General features: G+C 45.3%; 1 protein-coding gene across 5 annotated transcripts in view; it reads left to right on the forward strand.

Moving 5' to 3' along the window:
• The window catches only part of TBCK (TBC1 domain containing kinase), a 1,465,497-nt gene that overhangs the window by 581,787 nt on the left and 859,741 nt on the right, over positions 1–23,969 (forward strand). For all 5 annotated transcript variants that reach the window (XM_078676605.1, XM_078676609.1, XM_078676607.1 and 2 more), the window contains 2 exons: positions 6,660–6,758; positions 22,188–22,250. In XM_078676605.1, the coding sequence (XP_078532731.1) occupies positions 6,660–6,758; positions 22,188–22,250 (162 nt within the window). The remainder of the gene's footprint in view (positions 1–6,659; positions 6,759–22,187; positions 22,251–23,969) is intronic.

A 23,969-nucleotide genomic window follows, 5' to 3' on the forward strand; every position in this document is an offset into this window, starting at 1 on the left:
GTCAATGGGGAAGTTGCGGTTGCAGTTTTCAAGAAGAAGGACCCTTCCCAGTGGACCCTGAAGAAACCCAGCGGAATATGGAAGGTTGGAGAGTCACCCCACCCGTGGATATGCCAGGAACCAGGATACCTACATCTGGAAGCTCGGTGCATAGTTGCAAAGTTACTTAAGAAACCGCCGTAGACCACAATGGATGACCTCAGTAAAGATGCTGCTGGCAAAGAAGGTGAAAGAGTCTGGTGAAATCGAAGGATGGATTCTTGAAGAGAAGTACCTGCAAGCAGAGGGGACAGAGTCTATGCCACTCGGGAGTGACTAGGAGGCACGGAAGACCAATGACCACCGATGACGGAAGATGCAGGAGAGTTGACAGTGACCTTGTTGCTGCAGCTGTGAGGACAAGGCGACGCTGTGGAAGACCAGGAGCCGTTCACGAGCTGTCAAATGTCGGAAGTCGAGAACCATGGGTTGATGTCTGGTGGGAGCAGCAGCAAGCCTTGGCAGCAGCAACAGATGTGGTAAACGAAAAAGGTGTAACGTTGTAACCAGCAAAGTCCAAGGAACTCACTAAGTGCAAGAGAGCCAGAGCAGCCCCCGAGCAAGCAGGGGAGCTCACTAAAGCCATTGACCCTCAAGAGAATCCACAGGCCGAAGGCACAGGAGTCGCAAAAGGACCTTGAGCAGCTCACCAAAGATGAGGGCCCACGGTGCAGAGGATGTGGTGAGGATGAAGACATTGGTAGGGAGAGATGCTGGAGGCTGAAGCTTCTTGTAGCCCGAAGATCCCTGGAAGATAATGTCAACAAGCCTTGGCAACAGGAAGTCGACGTGGTGCACAGGGGTTCTGGTCCAGTTGTTCCGACGAGGGATACTGGCCTCAAACGTGCTGGCAAGATAGTGCAGGCCTGCAGGGAGTTGCAGTACCACCACCTGTGTTGCTGAGCCTTTCAAGACCGTCGGACGTCAGGAGAAGTAGACCGGTCAGCTTAGTTGCAGTACCTGCAGCAAATGACTCCTTCACACTAGGGGATATAACTTTGGGAGTCCTTGTACCCTCAGGCCTAGAGAAGAAACTGGGCGACGCACAGACGATGCAGAATTCTGGCAGGACGACAAGACCAGGAGCAGCAGGAGTCTTCCTTGATGCAGTCTCAGTTCCTAGGCGAAGTCCAACGAAGTCCCAAGTGCCCGGACTGTAGAAGTGGTTTTGAATCTGAATCTTGTCCCACAACGAATCTGAAGAGCCACCCCTACGAAAGCCCTTAAGTACCCTATGGAAAGGGTTGGAATGATTAAGATATCCCTCCCGGAGGAGGGGCTGGACAGAAGGGAGGATACTCCCATGTCCTTTGTCCAGTTTCACACCAGAGCAGGAGCCAACGGCTCCCTGAACTGGTTCCAAGTGGAGTATGCAAGGAGGGCACCAAATGTGCCCTTCAAAGCAGTCTGGTGGCGCTGGCAAGCGCCCACACCCCAGCCCAATACACTAAGTCTTGTGTGGGAGGTGGTGATACCTCCCTGTAATAGGAAACCTATTTTTCTACCTACCCCTGCTCATGCTCAGCTCAGCAGCAGGAGGGCAGAATCGTGTCTGTGGTCAGCAGCTGCACTAGCTTGCTGTTAGACCCTGAAAGGGTGGTACTGGGAATACAAGGGGACTTCCCAGGGGAGCTCCCCAGTGCATGGGGTCCTGCATCCAACACTGTAATCTGTGTTGGGGTATCATTCCAACACGTTTGATGCCAAACATGATTGGTTTCGTTTCAGCCAATATATAGTTAGACATCTTGTCATTGACTTGATGTCTACTATATATATTAAAATAGCTGACCACACTTACAAAGCCTGGAGAATCGACTCCAGGGTTTGTAGGGGGTGTACTGCTTGGGCAGGGCACCCTCACACTTATAACCTAGCACCTTGTCTTCAGGATTGAAAGGCCTGCCTTAAGGGTTACTTATAGGCTTTAAGTGCTGTTATATTTCCTATCGGTACCCTAATATAGAACCAAGGAACATTGTACACCTTCCCTACATCATCTCCCATTCATTTCAAATGAACTAGCCTTATAAGGACATAACACCTAATAAGTACAGAATGCCTTATAGGGACATAAAGCCTTATAAGGACTGATGCCTTTCATGGACTAAACCAGTGGTTCCCAAACTTTTTTGACCTGTGGCTCCCTTGACCTAATCGGCAGTTGTCCGTGGCTCCCCACCATTTTTTTACCGGTGGACGGGATGTAAGCCTGACCTTCCTGTTGTCTTCCTTAATGTAAGTGGGACGCACTGAAGGTATTATAATCATATTTGTAACAAAATAAGAAGATAATAGTTGACGTAGCATTTGACGTAAGCAGATCAGTTTATTTGAAAAGTATTCATTAAAAGGGTGGCTTTTTAAATATGAACTGAGAAACATTACTGCCGTCATGAGCACAGGAGGGGTTAAGAAACAACTTGCCTCGTAATGTGTTGCCTTTGTCTTTTCAGCAAGTGGTAGCAGAGACTTACCATGGACTTCGTTGTCCCTATCAGCATTTATATATGATTCAGTCATGCTTCATTTGGCCCTTTCTTTTGTATATAGACGAAGCATACAGCCTATTTGCCATTTAGAGTTTGACATAGTATTATTGCATTATGCTGGTATTTAGAATTAAAAGTTGTATGCCATCAATCAAATGCTGGCCCAAATGCTACAGATTTATATTGCTTCCGTTGTCTGGCCATGACGTCTCAGACTGTCTCTCAGGCAGCACTTGCCTGGTTGCAGCATAATTCTCTTTCACCACACAGGGTCCCTGAGTTGGCAGGATTTTGAATTAAAATAAAAAACTTCCTGGTGCCAGTCAAAGACGCCGATCCTTTCTAGGCTGGCTAGCACACAGTGCACTGCTAATGGGGCTGGGCTTATGACGCCGTGTGTACCAGAGTTGCTAGGCCTCTCACTGAATCTGATCCGGAGCGAACGGGTGGCTCAGGGGCACTGGACAATTTGAGGCCTAGTCAGGTGCATCCAACAGAAAAAGCTAAGCAGTCAGAAGAGCTCTAACAGGCATGATCAGAGGCAAGTTAGTTGTCCTGTATGCAGTACACGAGGCCTAGATTCTTCTTAAAGATTGAACAACTTAAGAGGCTATTAAGAAATTCACGCTTTTTGTAGATTGCACCTCCTGAATTTAAGTATTTGAGCTGCTCTTATATGTGATCACTCGGTGCAATTTATCCACTCTTCCGGCTATATAAAAATGTATTGCTTTTTTGCTTAAATGCTTTGTGCTCAATTCCTAAACGATGTGATTCAGTTTTGGCGACAGGCAGAATCCAGTTTGTTATGCAGTTTTACATAACGCGCACCTTCAACCATGAGCAGTTTTACCCAGCGTTTCACAACAAACTCTGTATATTATTATTTTCAGTGCCACTGCCAACAATCAATACATTTCTGGATCGGACTCCCAGACGTCACTACTGCTGCTAATTCCTTGCAGGCCCCATGTCCCGACACTAATAGAGCAAGCAGCATATGTAACAGCTGCCTGCTCCAAACTCGGGAGACACATTGTGCTAAAAACCCGTTCAGACTAAAGGCCTTGTAAACTGTCTGCCACTGCTCCTCGCATTTGATTTACAAGTGATTATTTTTAAGCGCCAATTAAAAGTTGTAGTGGCTGGTGAACGTCTCTTGCATGCGGTAGTGAAGTGCGCACTTTGGGAGAATATGTGCGCGCTGGTCCCAAGTAGTGTGGGCGCCAGCGCATGCTACAGGGAACAATGCTCGTAAGTGACCTTTTTTGTGCATTTTAGTTTAATTTAGTTGTGCAATTAGGGCGGCATACTTCACTTACCTATTTCCTTGAGTGGAGAAGAGGGTCCCACGAGGCACGGCGGGCAGACAGCTCAAACACTCAGAACAGCGTATGGCCGTATGCCAGTAATGGCGGAGACTATGCCTCGGAAAGCAAGTACGACGCATATGTGCGGACGTCGCTCTTGGGCCAAACCATGTTGCAGGATGATGAAGGTAGCATTTCTAACTCCCTAGTATGTTCCCACATTGTGCGCGGCGCCCCTGCCTACTCATTACGGCGCACCAGGGTGCCGCGGCGCACAGTTTGGGAACCACGGGACTAAACCTTTAACCTAGTTCCATGCAGAGGGAGGGTTTTTTCCCCAATCGATATTGCTAAGACGTCATACTTAGAACATATGAATAATTTATGAGAATACTCTGCAGGGGGTATACTTCACCTCTCCGATCTACGCACAAGGTTTAATTCCCAACGTCTTCCTCAAACTAAACAATAGCTAACACAAACACAAGGACTGTATAAATACAGCACCTCTTGCTATCAGTAGGTAGGAGGGACCGAGACTTCACGCCGTCACACTGACCAGTGATTCTGCGGTCCCGCCATGCAATCGCTCCAGCTGACAGTGGTCTGACTATCCCTTGCGGGTTGTCCAATTCGAGTCTAGGATGAAGTCCCACACTCTCACTATTTCAGGTAATGGGGTTCAACAAAATCCTAGCGGGATTCTTGGCTCTTAGGCTCTTTCGCACCTACTCACATGCTAGGCACACTTAGGTACATTTAGGCAGGCATTGTAGGAGTACGCACTATCTTTTATAAATGCATTTTTTATTCATGCATCTGTTCATGACTATTGCAAAATTATAGAACTGTACTATTCCCTTGTATTTACTGTACTGCTGATCCTATATCTCTGCTACTGTGTAACGGTTGTAGCAGCTCATATATTTTACACTAGAAAAACAACGGTACAATAAATTCTTATTGTAAACGCGCTCGACTGTTTCTTCCGTGTATCTCTCTGAGAGAAAATGAGCAAGCATGAGTGACTGGGTGAAATGTAGTATATTGTTTCCACGAGTCTGAGGAATCCTGGTTTATTGTGTTCTGAGGTTGCCAAAAACGAATCTCTCTGGTAAAAGGAAATTCTAGTGGCACTGTGAGCTAGCTAATGCAAAACACGGCTAACATACGCAGTGGGGGTGCACAGAATCAGTCTACCACCCGACCCACAGTGTATGTTATCCGAAAGCGCAGGTCCTGTATGAGGGTACTATAGGAACTACACTGCAGTTCAGATATAAGAAAAAGTATATCTGTTGTAAGGGGTGCTAGCACCAACTAAAACAGGCTGCAATGGCAGGCCAGTAGTCAGTTTGAGTGGTCTCTCATGGGTGGCATAATACATGCTGCTGCCCATGGGAGACCCCTGGTGTATCTATGCCCTGGGTACCTTTGTACCATGTACTAGAGACTTGGAAGGGTACACCCTTAGCCAATTAGGAAGGTACCAAGGTACTTACCATAGTCACATTTAGGGAGAGAGCAGCACAGTGACTGGGGTTCTGATTAACAGGCTCCCAGTCAAACTAGTCAGAAAACAGTATAACACCAGAAAAAGTGGGGGTAACCATGAAAGCAGATCCTTCTTTCCTACATTATGTCTCCAGACTTTACCAACCAGAGTCGAAAGAGGATGCCCTTTTGAAAAATGTGTCAAAGAAATTTCAATGCACATTTCCTCTGATACCCCTCACTCCAACTGTTCTGTTACATTCTACCAGTTCAAGTCCAGAATGATAATGATAGCACTAGAATGACCTTGTAAGGGGTGGTTTATGGACCTCCACTTATCTAAACATCCGCACAAGAGACGGCTGTGCAGTCAGGATCTCCTGTATAAGTTTGGCGGTCCAAGTTCTGCAAGCCAACCTCCCATCATTGAACTCAGCAGCCTGGCTCCTGGATTCCTGTAATATGGCCATCTTAGATTACCAGAAGACTGTATGGACATTCTACTAGAAGCCAAACGACCTTCCACTAGAAAATCATATTCCTTCAAGTGGAAAAAGGTTTTGCATTTGGTGCATTAAAAACAACCACAGTCTTTCCCCTTGTCAAGAAAATGGGATCATCCCATACATCACTTTTTGTATTCTTTGGTGCATCACAAGACATGAAAATACATGCATATGCATCAGCATCCATCTTAGAATTGCTTCCTGCGCTCGCATGTGTAACGGGAAACACATGTGCATTATGATACATGCATACACATCGGTGTTCATCTTAGGATGGCTTTTCTTTCATACAAATCCCATTCCAAGGTGACTGCCCAAGTGCCCACAGATGTCACGATTCACTGATGTCCAATTTGACATTAGCTGAAGCAATGGAAAAAAGATGGCTTAGTACAGCCAGTAGTTGGCAAGTTTACAACAGAGGCCAATTCGCTTTGCCAGTGCTTATTTACTTTCTTGTTGCTTAAGTCGAATATGGCGGTTCCCATGCTAACAACAAAAAATATTTATTTTTGGTCACTCCCTTTAAAACTTTTGAATTGTTCGACCAATCTAATACAAATGTGGCATGATGAAAACTTGAGGGACATACCCAAGTGAAAAAATTACTGACTTGTTTAGTCATTCCTCTAATTGAATAAAAGAATGTGCATGTCTATAGTGATCATCGTTAAATGTACAGTTCAAGATATCCAATTGTTTTTCCAGTAAATTTGTTTGCTTTCAAATGCTCATTTTGTGTTGCTCCTGATGTTCTACATGATTTTTCTCTTCCAAAGAACTGTGGGGAAATGTCCAACGCTTCCTTCTTTTTGCAGGCCTATCCGTACAAAAAAAATCTAGTTTGGAAGGAAGCCAGAGTGGACATCCCTCCTCTGCTGAGAGGCCTTACTTGGGCTGCGTTACTTGCAGTGGAGGTAAGAACAATGAACATTCTGTATTCTTGCCTCCACTTCTAACCTCCATGGCTAATTTGAGTGCATTGTTTTCTGCAAACACCTTTATGACAGTAAGATTTTTAGAATAAGAATTTTGTGAGTATTGTTTTTGTATAGGTTCGTATACTTCAATCATTCCCTGTCGTCAGGGTTGGATTCCTCAATAAAATTAAAAATAACAGTAACCAGCATTATTTATGATTGTAATACATAATGTAGTAGCACATTCACATCATTGCAATTGCCCAAATGTAAACATATGTGCTGAGCGTGCGTAGGAATCTACGCTCACTAGATGTTGCTACTTAAAAATTAGCAAATGATTGCTCAAAAGTATGGTACTGAGATACCAGAGGGTTAAATCTGGAAAGGTGATCTCATGCACTGGAGTAAGTAGCAGTGGAGCATTCAAACTTCAAAGAAACTAATAAAAGCAATGTGCCTAATAGACAACAAAATGAAAGTGCAGGAAAATGCAGCCAAGACTGGCCAATATACATAATTTTGGGTTTCCTCCCATTGAGGCTGAGGAATCCACACTGGAGGTAATGCATACATGTTTTACTGAATGCATTTTCCTCCCAGAAAAGGGATATGCTTGATACTGTATGCATCACCCAGAAACGTTCCTCTATTCCCTATGAATCGACAGAAACCCCCAACACAGCAGTGTAATAGTGGCGGTCCTAAGCCCACAACTCCAAAACTAAGTGATGTGATGTGCACAGCAGCCTCCCTGAAGGGATCACTCCAGATAGAGGGTTGCAGGCTGCTCCGACTCCTTTTTTTTAAAAAAAACTTTATTTTATTGATGTTTTACTTAAACTGAATACATTAGACGTATTAGACAAACAGCATTGTCAGGATAATCCATAGAAAATTACATGTAGCACAGCGACATCAAATCCTTAAGTGCACATAAGACAAGTATCTGGAACGGTTTCCCTATCCTCTTGTTTAAAAGTTCACATGTTAGGAGCATCACATTCCAATGTGTAATTAAAAAGGTGCAATTACCCGCAAGTGCATGAGCTGTAGACAATAGTATGAAGTGTCTGGGTCTTAATGCATAGTGATTAGGGTGGGGATCAGGAATCCTGGCCGATGTCTGCAGGATGGTCCAAGAGGTACAACTGGAGTGGACCCAGATTTCACGGGGGGGTGACGTGGTCGGGAGGAGTTCGGCATATGTACATGTTTGGTCCTGCCATAGTGTCATGTCCCCAATTCAATCCTTGAATTTGGGTGCCCTTCCTCGACCCCACCTACAGGCCACCTGCTGTCTAGCCAACACCAGGCTGAACGAAACAAATGTACGATACTTTACTGGTATCTGCTCTGTATATCCAAGTAAAGCCAGACCTAGCCAGACTAGACCTCAAAAGTGACATGAAAGTCATGAGATCTAGCGCAGTGAACACTTGTTGCCAATAGGTGTGGACAGTGAAACATCCCCAAGCTAGATATAGGAAGTCAGCAGCTTCTGCCTTGCATCTGTCACATCGGTTTGTGTCGCGCAACCCTAATTTGTGTATGTTAACCGGGGTGTAATAACTGCGATGTAAGAATTTGTAATGAGTGATGCGTAGTCGACTATTGGAGGAGACCTGTTCAGTTTGTTTACAACGGAACACCCATTGTGAATCAGTGATGTCTTGTCCCAGGTCAGCCGACCATTTATCACGAGCTGCACAAGGAGGATACTTGGTGTCAGTATATAAGCTATGATAGAGTGTAGACACCAGTTGGGAAGCAGTGTTCGATCGCAGTATGTGGTGCAGAGGGGCTACCAACGCAGGATCCAGAGGGTATGCGGGAGTGCAAGCATGACGTAATCGGACATAAAGGAAGGTCTCCATGGCGGAGGGTGAGGGGTCTGAATATATTTGTTGGAGAGTTCGAAGTGTGCCGTTTCAATATAGGTTGCCCCAGCATTGGAGTTTATGTGTATTTTGGACGCTGTGAAACACACCTTCTTGCAGCAGTGGCATCTTCGGATGATAGGTAAGTGGGAGTAGCGGTGAATATAAGAAGGGTGCCTGTAGGCAACCCCCAATGCGATTCCATGCGTTAACCGTGCAATCTACGTTGGAGGGGCAGTGTTCACGCGGTGCAACTGTAGAAAATATAACCCCATCAAGCGGGATAGGGTCAGCAAGCCAATGTTCATTCGCAACATAAGGCGTATACCTGGGAGGATGGAACCACGGCTGCTCCAACTCCTTGATTTGATTGAGTAAATGCAGTGCAGGAACAGCAACTTCATGCAATTCCAAAGGAGCTGTAAATATGGGAATAAGGACTTCATTCTGGAATGTAGCAAAACTGGGGGTCTGGCACATCAATAGGAAGTTTGCTTTTTGAATGTAGAAGTAAAGGAATCCTTTCTAGGTGGACGGAAATTAGGAACTTTAATAGGTTGTATCTGAATGCCTTGCCGAACTGAGTCGGTTTAACGTCACAAGTTGCTCTCCTTATGGCATGGAATATTATGACTTAGGCTACCTATCCAATCTTTCCTTTCCCAATTTGCCGACTCTTCTATATTGAACAGTTCTATATTAGATAAAGGATAGAGGTCTTTCTCTTAAATTGAAATAACTAATAGTTTTTTTTGCAGATAATATGTAGGTTAGTTTACTATTGGAGAAGTCCTGATACGTGTTAGGTAATAAAAACAATTTAGAACTACATAGATTGTGAAACATAATGTTACAACAAATATCCCTCGTACTCGTTTTGCATTAGAAGAATTGTATAGATGATATTAGCGGCAAATATTGTTTAATTTAGGACCGTGAACAAAACAAACAGTAGACAGGTGTCAGAGCCCCACAAGTCTTACCTCTGCTTGTGAAGCGATTCCGCAGAGACGACAGGAGCTACCGCCCCTGTACCCACCTGACCCGCACAGAATGTAATACACGGTAAGGATGAGATGGGAACAGGGAAGGAAGCCAGAAAGGAAACAAAAGGCCTGGCCTGTGTGGAGCTCGGGTAGGGTCTTGGCGCCAACTGGAAGACAAAGAAGACTAAATTAGGGAATGACCTCACCTCCCCCCTTCCATTGCAGACATCTAAGCACATACAGAAAGCCTGTTCACTCACGGACTCACCAGCGTAGCACAGTCTGCCGTACCTAGGGGTGGATTGATGCTCCAAAGTCAGGTAAACCAAAGAATAGCGCCCCTGCGAATAATGTACCAACCCAAAGAATAGCGCTCCTGCGCGTGAGACAAACACAAGGTACTGCGCTCCTGCGCGTGTGAAACACCCAAAGTTTAGCGCTCCAGCGCGTTAGTGCAATACTGGTGAAAAGCACTCAAAATGTGGCATTTCCTCTGAGCAAGGCAAAATCATCAATAGCGCTCCTGCGCTGTGACAGGGTTGAGGATAACAAAGATAAGGAAAAGCAACAGCGCTTCAGCGCGGAAAACCATAAGGAAACCTCTCCCTCAGTGCGGCACTCGAGGATGGAACCAACAGTGTCCCAGTGTTCCAGCGCGGCGTTTGAGGTAGAAGCAAACAACGCTCCCAGTGTGGAAAACGTGGAGAGAATCAGCAGTGCTCCTGCGCGGCTGCAAGGCGGGAAATAACACGAAACCAAGTCTTAGCGCTCCTGCGCTTTGATGCTGCGACGGCACTGCAAGCGGGTTCTGGCGTTCGGGAATTCAACTCGAATCCAAAGCGCAGACCCGGCGGGGAAGCGCGGTGTTATGCGTTTTCCCCCGGAAGTGCTTGCCTGGTGGTTGCAGGAAAGACTGGACCGGGACTCGACTTCTGCTGGAAGTGAGTACCCCGGTCTCCCGTATGTGCCTAGTAGCCCCCAAGGAAACGGCAAGCGTTGCAATACGACAGTACCCCCCCCTAAAAACAGACCCCCCCCAACCACCCGTACTCAGAAAGGAGAGGCAGGGCGAGGGCTAAGCGTATGACTCAGATGGAAAGCACGGACCAAAACGGGAGCGTGGCGCACATGGGACAGGGGTTCCCATGACCGCTCATTGGGACCGTACCCCTTCCAGTCCACTAGGTAGCAGAGCTTCCCCCCTGGTACGACGGGAACCCAAGATTGCCCTGACCTCATACTCAACATGGTCCTCCACCACCACCGGGGAAGGAGGAGACGGGACTGTGCTGCCAGGATGAACTGCATGCAAAAGGGAGACATGGAAGACCGGATGGATCTTCATATGCGGAGGAAGCGAGAGCCGCATTGCAACAGGGTTAACCACCTTCTCGATGACTAAATTGCCCACATAACAGGGCAGCAGTTTCTTGGGACCTTGCACATTGAGGTGCCGAATGGAAAGCCACACTCTGTCACCCATGTGGTATTCGGGTTCCTTCTGTCTGTGAGCATCGGCATGCGTTTTGTAGGAGTCCTTCGCCTTGGCCAGCTCGAACCGGGCCTGTTGCCAGAGGCTGCACAGGGCACCATGATACGCCCGCACCGTTGGCAACTGGCTGTCCAGAGGTTCCTCCCAGGCAGAGGTGCGGGGCCGACGTCCCTGGAGGCAGAAGAAAGGTGACATGCCAATGGCCGAATGTTTGCTGTTGTTGTACGCGTATTCCGCCATCCATAGCACCTCAGACCATTCCTTCTCAACCATAAGCAGCAAACAGCGGAGGTACTGTTCCATGGTGTGGTTCGTTCTCTCAGCTTGTCCGTCCGTCTGGGGATGGTATGCAGAGGAAAGGCGCACGTCCATGTCCAAGATCCTGCACACCTCTTTCCAAAAACGGGAGACGAACTGTGAACCCCGGTCCGTTATCACCACTGCCGGAATGCCGTGGAGGCGAACCACGTTGTTCACGAAGACCAAGGCTAGTTCAGTGGCTGTGGGTATTTTCATCAACGGTACGAAATGTGCCATCTTCGAAAGGTGGTCCACTATGGTGAGTATCGTGTTGTGGCCAGTCTTGGTCAGAGGGAGGTCAACCACGAAATCCATGGAGATGGTGTGCCATGGGAATGGTGGTTCGAGGATGGGACGTAGCAGACCAACTGAAGGGTCTGACCTGTTCTTGCCCTGTAGGCAAACGACACAACTCGACACATGGCTTCTAGCGTCAGGCACTAACGTTGGCCACCAGAACTGTCTCTGTAGAAGGTCGAGCGTTTTGTGGTAGCCAGGGTGGCCGGAGAGGACGTGATCGTGACTCATGTGGATGGCTTGTTTCTGACTAGGTTCACCAGGTAGGTACAACTTGCTTCCCTTGTACAGCAACCCATCAACACGGGTCACCCCGTCGTGTCCTTGTGCCAGGATGGTTGAGCGGTTAGCTGAGTCATGAACTCCGACGATGCTACCATGTCCTGGAAGTGTTGTTCCGATATGATGGGAACCGGCTCAACGGCAACGGTTTATTCATCGGTTTCGTCCAGTTGTGACAGTGCGTCCGCCTTGGCGTTTTCTTTTCCGGGTCGGAATGTGATCACGAAGTTGTATTCATTAAAGAACAACCTCCATCGAAGCTGTCGGGCTGTGAGGGCACGTGCTGAGCGTAGGAACTGGAGGTTCCGGTGGTCTGTGTAGATGGTGACTGTGTGCTTGGCGTCTTTCAGGTAGTGGCGCCATTCCTCGAATGCTGTTTTTATCGCCAGCAGCTTCTGGTCAGACACGGTGTAGTTGCGTTCTGCGGGTTGGAGTTTCTTGGAGTAGAAGGCCACTGGATGCGCTAGTCCAGTGCTGGGGTCCCTTTGTGACAATACGCCCCCTATTGCGTCTTTTGAGGCGTCCGCCTCCACTATAAAGGGCTGCTCTGTATCCGGGTGCACTAGAATGGGGGCTGGGGTGAATCGTCTTTTTAGCTCCTGAAACGCGTCGTCTGCTTTCTGATCCCAGCAAAAACACACCCCTTTGCGCAGTAAGCGTGTGATAGGAGCCACAATTTCGGAGAAGCCCGTGATGAATCGTCTGTAGTAGTTGGGAATCCCCAGGAACCGTTGGACCCCTTTTACTGATTCCGGAGTGGGCCACTGTAGAATGGCCTCTACCTTCTTGTTGTCCATTCGGATGCCAGCTGGAGTGATGATGTGTCCCAGGAACTCAACAGAGTCGACTTGAAAAACGCTCTTTTCCAGCTTTATGTACAAACAATGCCTTCCCGGCTGCTGGAGAACGGAGCGCACGTGTTGGACGTGTTCTGTGATGTTCTGCGAATATATCAGGATATCGTCTATGTAGACGATACAGAAGACGTAGATGTATTCCCTTAACACCTCATCGATGAAATACTGGAACGCTGCGGGGGTGTTGCAGAGTCCGAAAGGCATGACCTGATATTCGAAAAGACCGAACTTCGTCCGGAAGGCGGTCTTCCATTCGTCGCCCTTCCGGACTCTGACTAGGTGGTAACCCCCCTTAGGTCCAGTTTGGTGTACATGGAGGCGTTCTTCACCTGATCCAAGAGGTTGGAGATTAACTGAAGCAAATACCGGTTCTTCACTGTGATGGCATTCATCGATCTGAAGTTGATACAGGTCCTCAGATCGCCTTCCTTCTTCGATACGAATAAGAGAGGAGAGGACACCGGAGACCTGTAATGGCGGATAAACCCGTTGTCCAAATATTCGTCCAGATAGGAGTGTAGATGGATGTTCTCCTTTTCCGTAAGGGAATAAATCCTGCTACATGGTAACGTTGAGCCGGGCATCAGGTCTATTCGGCAATCAAAGGAGCGATGTGGTGGTATGGTGTTGGCTCCTTTCTTGTCGAATACTTCCGCCAGGTCCAGGTAATATTCGGGGGACTTCTGTTTGGGTAACCATCCCCATGCCCTGTAAGGGTAATGAGCGTGCTTGTATGGTGCGATCACCTCGGGGGTGACCTGCAGCAGTGTTCCGAATCCAGGTGTATGATTCGGGACACCCAATCGATGCAGGGATTATGGTGTACCAACCATGGCAGACCCAAAATGACCCGGAACTGAGGAGCGTCGATGACGTCGAAGTTGATGTGTTTGGCGTGGTGATTAGCAAGGGACATAGTCAGGTCTTCGGTACGATGTCTGATAAGGCCTGAAGTCAGGTCCGTTCCGTCTACTGCCTTAACCGTTTCCGGTTGTGCTTTGGGTACTGTGTTTATGCCAAGTATTTGCGAATAGGCTGTGTCGATGAAGTTGCCTGTTGCCCCAGAGTCCAACATAGCGGTCACTAGCCAAGAACTGCCTGCCTGGTTCCGCAGGGTCACTTCCACTCCTACATGGTGATTGCCATCGAATACTGCAGGGATCGCTGAGGTGCCGGAAGAAAAACCCAGAGGACGGACCCCTTTGTCTACTGGGTTGCCTCGTTTCCTGACTTGTCTCCTTTGGCGATGGGCAATGCAAAGGGTCTTCTGCCCCGTGGCCGTGTGGGCTTTACCGGGCACTCTCGAACAAAGTATCCGCTTTTTCCGCAATACAGACACTGGTTCTGCTTCCTCCTTTTTTCCCTTTCTTGGCTTGTTATGGGTCCTCTGACGCCACCTATTTGCATAGGTTCAGGCGTGTCGCTCTGGGGAGCGGCTTCTTCCTTGCCCTTTTCCGCGCCCTTGTCTCCGAAGGACAGGAAGCGGTTGTCGCTGCCTTTCCCTTTTTCGGTCCTTCTTTCCTGTAAGCGGAAGTTCATTTTGACCACTAAATCTATGAAAGGGCCTATTTCATCAGGCGGATTGGGCAACTGTGAGATAAGATCCTTCAGGTCATCACACAAGCCCTGATAGAATATCGACACCTTCTTGGACTCCGGCCACTGGGCCTCAATGACGAGCCTACTGAACATGGTGATATAGGGAAGTAAGTAATTATTGCCTTGCTTGAGGTTGAGCAGCTCGTTGTCTGCTGCCTGCACAAAGGTGTGATGAGCGAACATTCGCCTCATGGCCTCCTTGAACGTCGGCAAGTCGTTAAGCATGGGGTCGTCGTTTTCCACCAAAGCAATGGACCACTGGGCGGCATCCCCGCCCATGTACGACAGAATGAACGCGACCTTGGATGCGTCGTCGGGAAAGGCTGATGACCTGGCCATGAGATGCAGGTGGCACTGATGGATGAAAACGCCATACTTGGTGCTGTCTCCGTAAAAGCGCTCAGGAGGAGCCAGCTGTACAGGGTGGGTTGTGACGACTTGTATGGCAGTGTCCTTATTGGTGGCAGTGGAGGACCCCCCAAAGGTGAACGTGGGTGGTCGCAACAGCCCTTCTTGTCTAACTCTGGGGCTCGGGGTGGTTCCCCAAGGACTGGTGACCCCAGCAGCTAATTGGCCCTGCATGGCTGTCATATCATTGCGCAGGCTGAGATTCTCTGCCTGCATGGCAGCTAGCATGACAGCTATGTCTTGCAAGGTGATTTCCGGGTCGCCCATGTCGTCTGGGCGGAATAGATAACGTGGGCTTTGAATTCTGTCAGAGCCCCACAAGTCTTACCTCTGCTTGTGAAGCGATTCCGCAGAGACGACAGGAGCTACCGCCCCTGTACCCACCTGACCCGCACAGAATGTAATACACGGTAAAGATGAGATGGGAACAGGGAAGGAAGCCAGAAAGGAAACAAAAGGCCTGGCCTGTGTGGAGCTCGGGTAGGGTCTTGGCGCCAACTGGAAGACTAAATTAGGGAATGACCTCACCTCCCCCCTTCCATTGCAGACATCTAAGCACATACAGAAAGCCTGTTCACTCACGGACTCACCAGCGTAGCACAGTCTGCCGTACCTAGGGGTGGATTGATGCTCCAAAGTCAGGTAAACCAAAGAATAGCGCTCCTGCGCGTAAGACAAACACAAGGTACTGCGCTCCTGCGCGTGTGAAACACCCAAAGTATAGCGCTCCTGCGTGTTAGTGCAATACTGGTGAAAAGCACTCAAAATGTGGCATTCCCTCTGAGCAGGGCAAAATCATCAATAGCGCTCCTGAGCTGTGACAGGGTTGAGGATAACAAAGATAAGGAAAAGCAACAGCGCTTCAGCGCGGGAAACCATAAAGAAACCTCTCCCTCAGTGCGGCGCTCGAGGATGGAACCAACAGTGTCCCAGTGTTCCAGCGCGGCGTTTGAGGTAGAAGCAAACCACGCTCCCAGCGTGGAAAACGTGGAGAGAATCAGCAGCGCTCCTGCGCGGCTGCAAGGCGGGAAATAACACAAAACCAAGTCTTAGCGCTCCTGCGCTTTGATGCTGCGACGGCACTGCAAGCAGGTTCTGGCGTTCGGGAATTCAACTCGAATCCAAAGCGCAGACCCGGCGGGGAAAAGCGGTGTTATGCGTTTTCCCCTGGAAGTGCTTGCCTGGAGGTTGCAGGAAAGACTGGACCGGGACTCGACTTCCGCCGGAAGTGAGTATCCCGGTCTCCCGTATCTGTCTAGTAGCCCCCAAGGAAACTGCAAGCGCCGCAACACGACAACAGGAATGTCGCCAAGAGTTATTCCCAGTGGATAGGATTAATGTATGCGTCCCACCATCACATTTTAGTTTTTCTCATTGAAAGTTCTTTGATTTGAGGTACAATTGACTTATTGTACCGGACATTACCTTAGAAGAAACTTCTTGGGGTCGAAAATTGCATGCCTCATCAATATTCATGAGGCATTCGCAATTTGCGACCCCGGTGGGAATGGCTGGCCCTCCCAGGTATGGTGGCCTGCTGGGCTCAGCTGACCCCCATGTCTGGGACTGCTTTTCAGTAAAGCAATTTTTTTCTATGCAGCTCGGAATGCATTTAAAAAAAACTAAAATGAAACGTTTTAGTTTCATTTTCTAAGGGAAGGTAGTGGTCCCTGGGACCTGCCCTTAAAAAATATTTTTAGAGACAGTCACAAAGGGGAAGGGGACCCCCTCCCTTTTGCGAGTGGTTTACCACCCCTCTGTGAAGGGTGGCAAACTGCAACTGTTTTGCAACTGCAATTGCGGTCGCAAAACAGTCATACATGGCATTTGGGGTCGCTATTAGGAAGCGAGTCGCAAAACTCTATTTTAGGTGTCGCAAATTTTTGCGACTCGCAAAGTAGGGTTTGTACATGGCCAAAGGGACTTTTGTATGCTGAAACGGGTCTAAGACCCGTTTGCGCATGCAAATATCCGTCGTACATCTGACCCCTAATGAGATACATCTCAAAATGTTGCAAATTGGCTAAAACTATTCAATCTGTTTTACGGTGACCTTAGATTAGATTTTCAATGATTGCATTAGTCCAACGCTTGTCCATTATTGACTATGAATAGGGCATTATGAATGGTATATGGTGGTTCCTTAGTGAAGAACTTTAAAATGAAATTTTTACATAGACCTTTGACTCTATATGAAGGCAGTAGGTAGCACTTCAGGACGACCTTCGGGGGTCTTGTAACTTTGATATCTACCACAATTGGCTCAAGTATTTTTTTTAAGCATATTTTATTTCCATTTATATACTTCTAAATTGTCTTCGAACCAGCCTTACATTTTTCCGTACTTCTTGTTTCTTTACTTCATATCCCATCAGTATGTTATACATTCCTGTACATCTGGTAAAATTGGCTCAAGTATATGGGAAATTAGTAGTTAGCTGCTTGCTTGTCGGATTAAATTGACAAGTGCATGTACGGGGACAAAATTATTATTATCCTGAACATCTATATGCATGTAAGACGTTTTTTCTAATTATAAGCCAACCGTAGAAGTGTTCAAGGAGGATGTGGCTAACATACTTGCACAGTACCCTAAGGATCTGATCATTCTGACCGGGGACTTCAATCACAAACTGCTGCCCGAAACTGTGGAGGAAAAGTATGTCGACTGTTTAGCTGCTGTTAATATACAATGTGTCCACTCTGCACCCAATGAGGCCTTAGGGAGAGATGCCGCTTTATTAGATTTCCTAATGTGAAATGTCTTTGTGAGTCTAAATGGTCGAGCACTTGGGGACGTCCTGCAAGGAAACGTTCCAGTATGGTGAACAGGCATGCCCAATCAGTTATGTGTTCGTACAGCTAAGGGCCTTCAATCTAATTAGAAAATTCGAGGTGCTCCAGTTGGAAGGGAGTGATCAATACCCATCAAGGACTACCTTTATTTGGGTACTGTATCTAGGCAGATGAGGAGCCTGCCTTTAAAGGTTGGACGCTAGAAGCGTCTGCGAACTAGGCTGTCAGAAAAGCACTCAAGTCATTTAAAGGCCCTGCAGCTTAATTATGCAGGAATAATATCTAGACGGCTCCTTTGACCTACTATCCTGGTAAGATGAAATAATAAAAAAGGTTGTCGCTTGCTTAAAAATAGAAGTGTTGACTTATAACAACGCATACAAACAAATTAAATCTATGAAGAATGATAGGAATTGCTGTTTTGACAAGGAGTAGAATTTTAAAAAGCAACATTCATAAGCTCGAAAGGCACAACAGTTTTTCAAGAAAAAATAACCTTTGTAGTTTAAAGAGTAAATATACACAATCTGGTTTCCAGGAAAAAGCGAGGATCAAATGTAAAATGTTGGGAAGCAAATAGGGAGACCATAGAGTCTAAAAATATAAGGAAATTCTGGAGGCGGTGCAGAGTGGGATGGGAAATTGCCAGAGCCAAACGTCGGGTCCGGTAGGTGAGTTTGTATAAGTAGAATTCCTGGAGGAGACTTACAACAATGATGCCATAGCTGTGTATGACATTCATTATTAAAAAAAGGAGACTACAGAGTGCTTCACAGAGCTGGCAATTAAGAAAACAATCGAAAGGCTAAAACTTGCATGGGCTGCCTGTCTGGACAACTTGCTTGCAGTCACAATACAGGCATTTGCAATGCAATAGGTCTCGCATTAACTAGAGTTTAAGCTATTGGCAATGCAATAGCTTGAACTCTTGCAAATGCGAGACCTATTGCATTGCAAATATTCTTTTTTTTTTTACTAGCGCCCTTACGTCACTTTCACATTTGGGAAGGCCGCGCCCCTTTCTTTAGACAAGCTGAGTCTAAAGAAAGGGCCGTGTCTGACCTTAAAGTGAAAGCGCAGCATGGGAGCTTTCACCCATAAAAGCATCTGTTTGTCACGTTGACAAACAGATGGGGTTTTTTGGGGTAAAAGCTCCCATGCGCATTATCACTTTTATGTCGTTCGCGTAGCTTTCTTTAGAAGTGGTTTCTGTAAAGAAAAGGGGGCGCGGCTCGATGAATGTGAAAGCACCGATTGGGCACTAGTAAACAAAGAAAAAAAAAGGTAAGCGCGGCCGCTAAATGTGAATCAGGCTGCTAAAATAAAAAAATAAAAAAAATTGGCCACTATAGTTAAAGTGGACCACAATTAGTAAAAATGTAAATAAAAGTGGGCGGCGTGATGCGAGGTAGTGGGTGAAATAGGGGAAGACCATTAAATGAAATAGTGCTCACCAACATATAAAGCAGACCATGTAACAACACCTGTAAAAGGTCCAGTCGTTATGGGAGGTAACCTATGCAGACAAGGTGGTACCAAGGAGGGACCAACAAGCCTAATAACTACTTGGAAACCAGCGTTTAAGAAGGATAATGACACAAACCAATTAAAAATATGGGCAGAGAGTGAGTGGGGCTTCACAGTCATACTCCACTACTGCATGCCTCGCAGCAGCGCATGCGCTGCCCAGGCTCAACCTAAAATACAAATACTTCATACTGGACAGTCTTGTTTTATACTCTCTTTGAGGGGATAGTTGGAAGGGAGCAGTGATCAAGCTGATATACAAAAAGGTGAGTACACCCTCCTGGCGAATTATAGACAAATGAACCTCTTAGACATAAGTGGGAAAGGTTTCTCAAAAATCTTCTTAAGTATGCTAAAGGAATGGGCTGAAGTAAACTCTATCCTCCCTCAGGAACAGGGTGGTTTCAAGGAGAACCACTCAATGATTTATCATTGTTTTAGTTTGAGTCATTGACAAGAAATCTATCGAGCAGTTTGGGGTCCTGTATTGTTGTTTTGTAGACGTTCGTTCTGCATTTGATTCTGATGATTGCACTTTGCTATGGGAAGCACTATTGGCTTACATGATCCCAAAAGATTCGCTTTTAATGCTGCAGAAATTTCATATGGATAACTGGGCCAAATTCGACCTGGACAGTGAAGGCTCCTTAACCAAGAGAATTAATATGAAAAACGGCTTGAGACAAGGGTGTGTACTGGCACATACATTATTTTCCCTGTTCCTGGCGATCTTCCAAAAGTCCTCAGTTTACCCAATATGTTTACCCCGAAAATGAATGGTGTGCATATTAGCTGTCTGTTGTATGCAGATGATTTAGTGATTTTAGACTGCACAGGAATTGGTCTTCAGGGAAAATTTGATATTTCAGAGGAATATTGTAAGGAGAAAAAAATAAAAATAAACATGGAAAAGACCAAAGTATTCCCAATAGAGAAGCAATTGAAACATATGGCCTGGGAAATAAATAAAGTCAAGCTAGAAAGAGTTAAAAAATACAAATATTTAGGTGTGTGGTTCTCACACGATTTAGGATGGAAGGATCACCTGGCCTCTATACAACCTAATGCGCTTCAAACAATCTTGGGGCTGAAGAAATGTAATTACCGCTACGGAGGGGCCTTAACTTCCGACCAATGCTGGTGACCTAGCAGGCCATGATACAGCCACAATTTCAGTATGGTGCTGAGGTGATAGGCTTAGGGGGCAAAAGAGTTGGGATCTTAAAGAAGGAGGGTGTCAGAAAAAACGACTTCCCCCTCCCCCTCCATGGTGCAAGCAGTTAGAGTGGAAACGGGCCTGACACGGTGGGCGTTTTTAGAACTGGTAAAGATTATAACATTTTGGATAAGAATAGAAAGTGTGGACGTCCCCAAAATCTCCCTGTTATGTACAATGGAGATATTAACTGAGCTCAATTGGGAACAGGAGTAAGAGCGAGGATTCAAACCTGTTGTAAGGAACTAAAAATAGAATTAGCAGAAGGTACTAATGCAATAGGGGTGAGTAAGGAGGAGTTGAAAAGAATAACAAAGCATGTCTCCAGAGAGGAGAATCTTTTATATCTAGGTAAGAAACATTCTGACTCCCACTTGATGAATTTGTAGATGGGAGGCGAGACCTTTCCCTAGCTAGAGAGACTCCCAAACAACAAAATGTGAAGAAGCATCCTAAGGTTTAGATGCAGGTTAAATCAAGCGCTAATGTCAGAAAGAGGAGGTGCTTTACTAGGTGTAGGAGTAATCCTTAAGTGTGGTCTCAATATGAAGGGAAATTTAGTTCACAACCTAGTGTATTGCTTGTGGTTTTTGGCCCAATGGAAGTCCTTTTTAAAACCTATTTTTATAAAATATGACATAAAGGATAGATGGCAAGCGATTACATTATTGCAGGAAATGAGATTTCCTAATCTGGCTTGTTCCATGGGTCGATTTTTATTATCTGTTGATACATTTGTACAGTTAAACTAAGAAAGCCTTATTGAAATCGTTTGCTTGAGTGTTAAGGATGATTTTGGAGAATGCTAATTTTATTGGCTGGATTAATTGAGTTTTAAATGTATTGTATACTGTGTTTATATTGAGTCTTTTTGTATTTTTATTTTTATCTTGTTTTAAGAATCCTTGTTTAAAAGATTAAGTTCTAAAAAAACATATGCTTGAACTGACTCTAGGGAATGGTACAACAGTATTTGTAATGTCTTATCTTTTCCTCTTAGGCCAGGGTATTCCACTAAACAGCATATATTCTTTGGTATCAGAAGGGTTATACATGAACAAGAAAAAATATGAACCTTTAATTCTCTTACAATTACTGCTCAGTGCTGCAAATCCAAACATTTCAGTGCAAAGTTTTGCTTTATTTGTATATAGGATGATAGGAATATTATTGTTTTTATAGTGAGGACAGTTGTCACAGAAGTCTTGAAATTCTCTAGGAGAACTTTGTTCATATCAGTATAATTTGGCAGAGACCTTTATGTCCATATAAGTATAGTTTGACATAATATGGTGGATGTTTTCTTGTTTGAGGACCCTTGTCCTGAGATAATTCAACATTCAATGTGAGAATGCTGCTTGTATGTTACTGTGAGATATAAAATCACTAGGTTTTTCCTAGCATATTTAAGTCGCAGGTCTACACTGATATTGATGAAATTGTTGGCATAATAATTAAAAAGTTCTGTTTCATTAATATGTACATATTATCAATAAAAATGTACATAGAGTGCAGTTGCTCATAATACGTGTGCAATCTTGTAATGGCGTGATATACATTGTATATTATTTTTTAGTTGTATTTTATAACAATGGTATTATATAATTCAATTTTATAAGTCTAAAAGCAATAAAGTATTTAGGTCCTTACTATAAGGATTTATGGTAGAGAAAAACTATTTATATGACCGATGGAGAATTAATATATTGCTAGTGTTTAGTAGAAAAGTCTTCAGAGTACTTCATACTTATAACATCTTAATTTTCACTGTATCTTTTGTTTTCAGGGTGCGATTCAGGAAAAGTATGAGGCAATTGATAAAGACACACCGATTCCAACAGACAGGCAGGTAAGTGTTTCTAATATACCTGACCAAAAATACTGTTGATTCAGCTTTGAATCTGCCAAATAATATGGTTTCAACTGTATACATGTACTAGATAATTATTCATTTTGCTTTTTTGACCTACTTTATTCATGGATTTGGGTTCCCTGTCGATGAGTTGGATGAATGCTATGAGATTTCACTTCCAGAGCTGTATTTCTATATCTGCCTGGTGGTTCCATAAAGTTCTTTCTTTCATAGTTCAGCTTTTATCGTGGTTTGAGGACAGCTTCCCAAAGTCACTGGCACTCCATTTCTGGATCTAGACAGTCAAAATTAAGAGGCATTTCTGACAATCATTCTGTATTAAAAATCAGCCCTGGAGATTCACCCATTTATCATGGTTGAGGGTTTGTCAGTATTCTCAGTCAACGTCAAAAGTAATTTCAGTGATGAGGGTCTCGGGTCTCTTTCTTTCTAACAACAGAAGAGTCGCCTTTGCCTAGCAAGTTTTAAAGGAGGGTTGTGCTACCTTCTCTGCTTTCTCCAGATCCTCTGACTGCAGTGGTTCCTATCCTAACACCTGAAGATGACGTAGCTTCACACCCTATTCAGAGAGCAGCACTTACTCTTAAATTCGTTGGAGGTTCCAGTGCCTCCTCAGATTACAAAGCCTCGGATTAATCTGCAGCATAGAAGTATTACTACTCCTTATGACAGCTGTTATACTACTAGAACCGACACTGCTTCTGGCCATTTCCAAGTGTCTGAGCCAAAATAAGAGACTTGTCAGAGATGTCACGCTGTGTAATAGATTAAACCTTTCACTCTGCACAGAAAAATAAGACACATAGGTACTTATCATCACCGACTCCTGCTTTCCTGTATTCATTCCAACAAGAAATTCTTCTGTGGATAACCCCATGTCGAACTATGAGCTGCCCATTAGATATTTTAAATATTTTTTAAATATCCAGACAAAGCTTTATTGATGTTATTGCATCCTGCCCATGATGAACCCATTGTTTGAGTTTCTCTTTAGAGTAAGTGAAGACATTAAATAAACTGTGAAGGAACGCATGATCACTTCAGACCATTTAATTGATGTGACATGGAATATAGCATCTTGCTACTGTAGCATCTACCATGGTATTTCAGTCTTTTGTTGTCTAATAGGCTAAGACTTGTATCTTTAGGTCCTGAGGTGCAACACAATATGCTTGTGTTCTCATTATAATGGGTCACCTGTAGTTGGTTCCACCCAGATGAAGAAATCCAGAAAATATAGACAGAGATAGAAACCTTAAAGTCTGTTCATGTACTAAAGAGAAAGGAGTTCCTATAAGTACAATGTAAGGGTCTTGGCAAGAAACATTCTCACATCCCATACTGGAAGAGGCCGCTTCAAGAACAAAAACGACAAAAGTAGTTTTTCACTTTCAAAAGTTCTCCCGTGGAAGAAGTAATCACCAGCAGTCTTCTGCTGCTACATTGAAGGCCTCTGGGAATCAGTGACTCCATCTGCTTATCCACCACTCTGGTAGGAGGGACGTAACTTCAACCATCTCCTAGCTTTTAAAAAAATTACGAAGGGCACGAGTACTGTACCTATTCCATTAAATGGGTACAAAATCAGATTTCCAGCTCTTATGCACAGTTACTTCGAAAATGAACTAGCTGGTTCAAGAAACTCACTCCCTACTGGAGAAACATGCACTAGAGTAATTTACTTCTGTGATTTTC

This window comes from Lissotriton helveticus, chromosome 2_1, assembly GCF_964261635.1.
Source record: "Lissotriton helveticus chromosome 2_1, aLisHel1.1, whole genome shotgun sequence".
Lineage (NCBI taxonomy): Eukaryota > Metazoa > Chordata > Amphibia > Caudata > Salamandridae > Lissotriton > Lissotriton helveticus.